The following is a 7,055-nucleotide window of genomic DNA, read 5'->3' as shown; positions in this document are numbered from 1 at the left end:
GGAGGTCTAAAGGACCAGCCTTTGGTTTTCCACTCAAAAGTGAAGTCATCTGGATACACAAGTGCCCCAAGGTAGGTTTAGCAGAGTTTCCTTTTTGCCTAATAGAAAATCAAATTACAGTTAAATTGATTGTTCACAAAATGATGGTAAAAAAAGATGACGGTAAGGAGCAACTTGAAATTAAATTCAAGCGAGAGAGGAAATGGAACTTTTTTTCTTTTTTATGGATTTCTCTATTTCTTAAAAGGGCTATGTTTTCACTGGCTCCGTGTTGCCCATATAAAGATTACACATCTTATTGTTTAACTACAGTCGTCCAGGTGAAGCTAATGTTGGCAGAGGTGCAAGCATGACAGATGTTGTTTCTTCATAAACTTTGTTTGGCTCCTTTTTTAGGGATTTTCAGGCATTCCAAAATTTAGGTAGTGGACATACTTTAAAAAAAAAAACAAGCATGAAAAGCATGAATTAAGGTTTGATGAATAAAAAAAAATGAATGCATACATGAAACATCAGTTTATTGTTTTGTTTTTGCTTTTCAGAAGGATCATGTTTTCACCTAAAACAAATCTTCAGAAGAATCCTTCCTCTAAAAAGGCTAACAAAAATATGTAAGCAGTACCATGATTTAAATAGTGAGAAAGGTTGAAAATGTCATTGCTGATAAAAACTAAACTTCTTTTTTTTTATCATGTAGAGATTTGCTCAGAGATTATCCTGCAGAGAGCGCAGCACCTACTACTCCCCACGTTTGTCTAAGCATTGCTTACAAACCAGTTTGTTGCCTTCAGTATTCAGGTGAGACGTTCTAATTTGTAAAGATTACAAATCAGAAGTGACAGATAACATTAACTCTCAGGTAAAGTAATGATAAAAAGAAGTGTGAGTTGACAGAGGCAAGAGTTTGAGCAAGTGAAGAGATCTGAGGTTTTGCAGTGAGAAATGGAGGTTGTCCATTTTTCATAGCTCTGGTATATACTGTTCAGTATAGTCTGAGCTTCTCAAAATATACAGTACATGACCTCTCATCGGTGCACCCAGAAGAATTCCAAAGTCATGTGTTAGTATTTCTCCATGATACTACGCCATGAAGACACTGAGTTTGTTTATAAACCGCTTTTCTGTTTTTGGTCATAATAAATCATCTGAAATGATTTTGTTTCCTCGTCTCTTCCAGGTGATGGAAAACATATTCTGTGTGGTCTTGGCGACAACTCAGTGTTATTGTACAAATCTTCTGTTGCTGGAAATCCAACAGTCTACACAGGTGCATGAAGTGAACATGAGCATCCTTTCCTTAAAAAACCCCTAGGTTGTACAATATTTGGGCTCAGTCACCTTTTTGTTTCTGTCAGCAGTGTTGGTGTTTCTCTCACAATCAAAATTATTCATTTTCTGCAATATTTATTATTTAAAAAAAAAATCCCTTCTCTCCCCTACAAGCGGTGTGTGTCTTTCACAGTTTGAGGGTTCTGCGCAGTATCTTAGCTGTACTTAGTACTGCACTCTTTTGGGCAGAGAGCTCTGATATCGTCCATATCCTCTCCAGTTCCTCTTTCAGGCCGTGGTACTTGTCCAGCTTCTCAAACTCCTGCTTGATGTTAGCCCTGTTATTCTCCATGACGCAGATGTTTCTGTTCACAGTGCCAGCCACTTGGTTGTGCTGTTCAGTGTATACTGTTCCCGCCTGCATTTTACATCCTGCCAGTATGTGTTGGACTCTCTGATGCCTCTTTTCGACATTCTGCACCTGGGGTTCTGTCTGGTCAATTGATCTGGTACTTAATGCCTGTTCTTGTGGTGCTATGATCAGTGCCTCGGTGTTGTCTGATAGGCCAGCCTTTTCCAGCCACTGGAAGCCACAGTTCTCAGAGAACTTGGCTTTTTTAATTAACTTCTGGCAAAGTCTGCTCATATTTCAGTGCAAAGGTTAACAGCATACCACTGATTTTAAAAAGACAAGGATGGCTTTAACACTAAGAACTTCATCTTCATCTTGCATTTATGTCTGCCTTGTTTGGACTATTCAGATTGAAATACTCTGAAATTTATCCTTGGCTTATGATGAAAGACTATGGGGAAATCCAAATAGTTCTCTTACTCAGCCATCACTGTCAAACATGTAGATAAAGAGTTCTCTTTTACCAGAAAAGTGAGCCTCCAGTACATGATGTCATTGTTTTTGTCAGACAGTTAAACCTAAGTGAAGAGACAAATAGAAAAGAATGAAACAAAGAATAAAGGTGGAACACTGTCACTAGAGACCCACTAGGTCTAAATAATGCCATTTCTTACTGTTCTACACACTATTTATGATCAAATTATTACTAAGAGCAGTCAATTCTGCGTGACACCCAGCGATCCTAGTGAGTAAATTAAACACTGACAGGTAAAGACAAAATATTCCAGAATCTGTTACACACTTGAGGGTTTGCATACAGCGAGAACACACATCCCACAAGGGGGCAGCAGAGAAAAGAAGACAAAGCTGAGGTGACCAGTAGGTCACTGTGAACCTCTCTTCACTCTGAGCAGTACCAGAAAGTAAATGTCGCACCCATGCCCCATATCTTCAGATTCATTTCAATCCTCTATCTTTTTATGAAGGTCATGATAAGCCAGTGCGCAGTGTGAGCTGGAGCCTCAACAGACAGTGGTGGTTGAGTGCATCAGAAGACCAAAAACTTCGAATTTGGACCCACAGCAGCCCAGACCCTGCCATTATCATGGTAAATGTCCCATCCATTCACTAACACACACTTGTACATAATTTTGTTTTTTGTGCATTACGTTCAGTCACTATCACCTTAAGCTTAACCATCACCACTTTATGCTCTATCTTATTCTTCAGTAAAATATTCACTGTCATTGTTCTCAGCCCAAATCCTAACCAACTAAACAGTGAAATAAAGATCAGCCAGTGACCTCATATTGCAAAAATGTCCTCAATCTGAAGGTTTTAAACCTCAAACAAAACAAAATAGTTACAGACTCTTGCTGTACAAATTTTCAGTTTTGCTCTTGTCTTCTTTGATTGCTGGAAGGAATTTGTCTGTAATTGAGGCAATGATTTAACACTTGAACGACATTTAAATAGTGGTTGCTACTGTATTCACAATGCTTCTTTACAACACATTAGAAGCTGATTCATGGTGCACCTTTATCATGGAGCTTCAGTAAGAGAATTTCTGTTTAATTGTCAAAATGCATCTATGATATATATATTGATATAAAACATGCTTAACTCACTTTCTTCTTTTTAAATAAGAGTAGCCTGGTGGGAATAAAAACAAGAACACTAAATTAAGTGGGATGATGAAGTGAAGTTTCTTGGCTCAAAGATAGTGGCTTTGTCATTCAAGGCATCTGCTAGTCTCAGAGCATCCAAAACTTTGATTGTATGCAAGCCCTTCTGACTTCACTGGGTATCATATTTAATGGGTCAGTCAGAAGTGTGTCTACTTTCCCATGCCAAATCAAAACAAAGGCCCGTCCACAAATCCTGGGGTCTCCCTTCAGCTGATGCTAACCATCCCTACTTTACTCCCATTCCGTGAGATTTGTTTGAGCTGGGTCTGGGTCTGCCAGCCTTTGATTGCTTGGTGTTCTTGTGAAACAACTTGGCAACAGTAACTTGACCACACAGTATCCCTTATGTTTTCTTGTTAGTGGAAGTCTACAGATGCCAGGTCAATTGGTACAGCTCTTAACCTGGACAGAGTAAGATATCTGACAGGGCAGCCCATCTGTTTGCTTCTTTTACCTTGACAGACTCTATCTGTGCCTTTTGGAGGTCAAGGAGAATCATGTTAATGACTTGTACAGACTTTACTGATAAAAATGCCTTATCCCAAGTTAACTCCCTTCACTATTTTTTTCTCCACATGGTATGAACTATGAAGAGACAAAACTAATGAAAATTTGGATGTGAAAGTGTGTCAGAGGTGTCTGAGCTATGCAAATACAGTATTCTAGAAGTACACTAGATTTACATAAAAAAATGCTCACATTTATTGCTTTGGGTTTAATGGGACAACAGAGGCATACCGTGCATGCTGATTATCAGACCACATTTGAGGGTTTTGCATGTATCATTTAGAGAAATCATTTTAAAAGATGTTCTTCTTTTTTCTTGCAGAGTGAGAGTATGTTCACCAAACCCATTAGGAGTGCTCAGTTTTATTACCTTGACAAATTCCTCCTTTTTGCATCTGGGCCCTCTCTATACTTGTACCTTTATAACGTGGACACTACACACGATGACATCAAGAGGTAATTACAAGTGATTATATATATATATATATCTATGAATTACTTGGCTACTTTCATAGGAAGTACAAAATAATATCCAAATGATTACCAGTCTAAACTGGTCTTAATTTAGTTGAGTTGATGAGTAATAGTGGAGGTTTTTCTTAGCCATTTCAGCTGTATTTTCTTTGTGGTAATTACCCATTATATACCATGATTTTCCAGGAAATTTCTTAGTAATTAGGGGACTGTAAAAGGAAGCATTACCAATACATATGTTACAGTGCAGGTAATGCAATGCATATAAACAGGGTAATATAGCTCAAAGGATTTATCTATATTATATAATCTATTTAGGAAGTTGGCTTTGTTACTGATTTGTTGACTGGCTTTATTTAGCAGCTACCACAGACACAGCTGACACTCATTACCACCCAGACTACTTGAACTGTGTACTGTAAGCTGACAGGGCTTATTCTGCAGGCCAGGGAAATGAAAATAATGGGTCCCTGTCCACTCTTTTAGCCATGGGTGTTGCTCATTCATCTTTTTCTTTTTTAAGTAGTAATTCCTGTGAGTGGGAAACACAAACTATAATGAGTCAATAAAAATAAAATCTGCTTTAAAGTCTAGTACTGCTCCACTAAATTCTACTACAGCCATACAGCACAGACAGAGTTGAATGCAACTTTCTTCCAGATATCAACAACAGAGTGTTGTCAAATTGGCAAGATGCTTCGTGACGACGGCGGGGACAGACATTGCTGCCTTGTCTGCAGTCAACGATTTCTTTTCTTGTATCCTTTTTACTTGTTGTTATGTGTTACAGTTTACACTGTACTGATGCTATGGAGGGTAAAGTGAACTGTGCCTTCAGTACTTTTATTTGGAGCATCTAGTTGCCCCAGCAGTCAGTTTGTGACGTATAAAGTCTTCACATGCTGCCTCAGGGCTTCTACTGCTGATTTGATCTTTAAATAATTTAGATGTCTATAATTTTTCAGGAATGTCAGCATTCCAACCCCTTGTTAGCATTTACAGTGCATTTACTGTATCTTCCAGTAAATCCACTGAAACTGAACTGCATTTAGATGAGTGTGATTTTGTCAGGAGTTAGCTACCAAGTACAGCTACCAAGAATTAATTTTTTATAGAGGAGAGCTGAGGGTATAAATGGACACCATGCAAAAGTAGTCTCTCTAAATATTCTAAAATCTACATGCATTTAACACAGCATTAAACTGATTAATTGAAATGGCAATGAAAATAATTTGTGATGTTTGTATTATTATATATAATGATTTTTCACTCAAAATGTCCTTTCTTCATCTTAGAGTCAGGTTTAATGGAAAAACCTGAGCATAACAGACTGTTTAGAAGGCTAGATACAACAGTTTGCAAACATCATGGCATGGAATGGTAGAAACTGTCTGTAAGGAAGAAAACTGGCATCTACTCAGCTCATCACCAGCTTCCTGTATTGATCTGTGAATGAGAGAAATGAATGAGGAGAAACATTCTTTGCATATGCTATTGATTGAAATGCTCTTTTAACTTTGATACTTACTTTACTGACCCCCAGATATAATTAACCAAGCTTATAATAATAATGTCATACAATTTCTTAACAGCTGTCTTAGACATTGTCCTTGTGTGTGGTTCAGATCGAACCATTCAAGTATTTGACATGAACGAGGGTAGAGTTGCCGCAGAGCTGCCCGATTCCCACAGCAGAGCCATTCACTGCATTACACAGAACAAGGTGAGGTCATTAAATGTACCTGTCACAAACCAGATCACCCAAATGGGAATGAAAAAGTTAGACCTACTTTATGTTCTTTTTCTATCATATTCGTAATTGTTATTAATATGTAACATAAATAGTGAAGTTGTGTTACAAAAAGCCTATTCAGTATGTGGTCACCATGTGTAGATTATTCAGATGTAAGTAGATATAAAGTAAACAAAGCAGCATATGATGTTTCTGATTAGTTCTCATTTTAAGGTCAGAGACTTTATATTAATTTTGGTTATTCAAAAAAATAGCTCTAGATAGCAGTGTCCCACAGTTTGTAACAGAGTTAAGAGGCATTTCTTAGGAAAAAATGAGCAAGTTTTACCCCATATTTTGACTGATAAGGGGAAAATGACCAAAATTCAAATGCCTTGCTGTGAGGCAAATTCAAAATATTTGCCTCACAGCAAGAAGGTTCTGGGTTCAAGCCTCAGCCAACCTAGTGTCTTTCTGTGTGAGGTTTGCTTGTTCTCTCTGGGTACTCTGGCTTCCTCCCAAAGTCCAAAGACATGCATCTTAGGTTGACTGGCAACTTTAAATTACCCTTAGGCGTGAGTGTGTGTAGTTTGTCTCTAAGTTTCAGCCTTGTGATAGACTCGCAGACCTGTCCAGGGTGTACCCACCCTCTTGCCCAGTGTCAGCTGGGATTGCCTTCAGCTCCCCTGTGACCCTCTTCGGGACAAGCAGTATAGATAATGAAAAAATGCATTGTTTTTATCTCAGTCTGCAGCTTTGTCTCTCCCTTTGTGCATCATTAAGATAGCTATCGGTGTGAAGCTGTGTGAATGAAGAGGCAAATATACAGTATCTCATCACTCCACATACAGATTGAGCAAAGTTTAGATCTGAGCCCCACAGCAAAGAATTTGCTTGGATTGACGTCATTTGAGCTTCATCTTCCATCCTACTGTTGAAGGGTCATGATTTGGCAGTTGTTATAATGTTGCATAGGACATATGTGAGTGTTGCACAAGTTACATAAAGCACAGATTATCTTTGAGGTAATAAA

At 38.2% G+C, this 7,055-nt stretch overlaps 1 protein-coding gene across 4 annotated transcripts in view; it reads left to right on the top strand.

The window, feature by feature from the left end:
- Positions 1 to 7,055, top strand: part of wdr27 (WD repeat domain 27) — a 33,120-nt gene that overhangs the window by 10,709 nt on the left and 15,356 nt on the right. For 3 of the 4 annotated variants that reach the window (XM_020603251.1, XM_020603253.1, XM_020603252.1), the window contains exons 13-20: positions 1 to 71; positions 543 to 611; positions 698 to 798; positions 1,178 to 1,267; positions 2,608 to 2,729; positions 4,139 to 4,272; positions 4,951 to 5,048; positions 5,892 to 6,013. In XM_020603251.1, coding sequence (XP_020458907.1) covers positions 1 to 71; positions 543 to 611; positions 698 to 798; positions 1,178 to 1,267; positions 2,608 to 2,729; positions 4,139 to 4,272; positions 4,951 to 5,048; positions 5,892 to 6,013 — 807 coding nt within the window. The remainder of the gene's footprint in view (positions 72 to 542; positions 612 to 697; positions 799 to 1,177; positions 1,268 to 2,607; positions 2,730 to 4,138; positions 4,273 to 4,950; positions 5,049 to 5,891; positions 6,014 to 7,055) is intronic. The other variant, XM_020603254.1, reaches the window with a different exon arrangement.

The sequence above is a fragment of the Monopterus albus genome, unplaced genomic scaffold, assembly GCF_001952655.1.
Source record: "Monopterus albus unplaced genomic scaffold, M_albus_1.0 scaffold60.1, whole genome shotgun sequence".
NCBI classification, from domain to species: Eukaryota; Metazoa; Chordata; class Actinopteri; order Synbranchiformes; family Synbranchidae; genus Monopterus; species Monopterus albus.
This window is presented reverse-complemented; position numbering and strand designations above follow the sequence as displayed.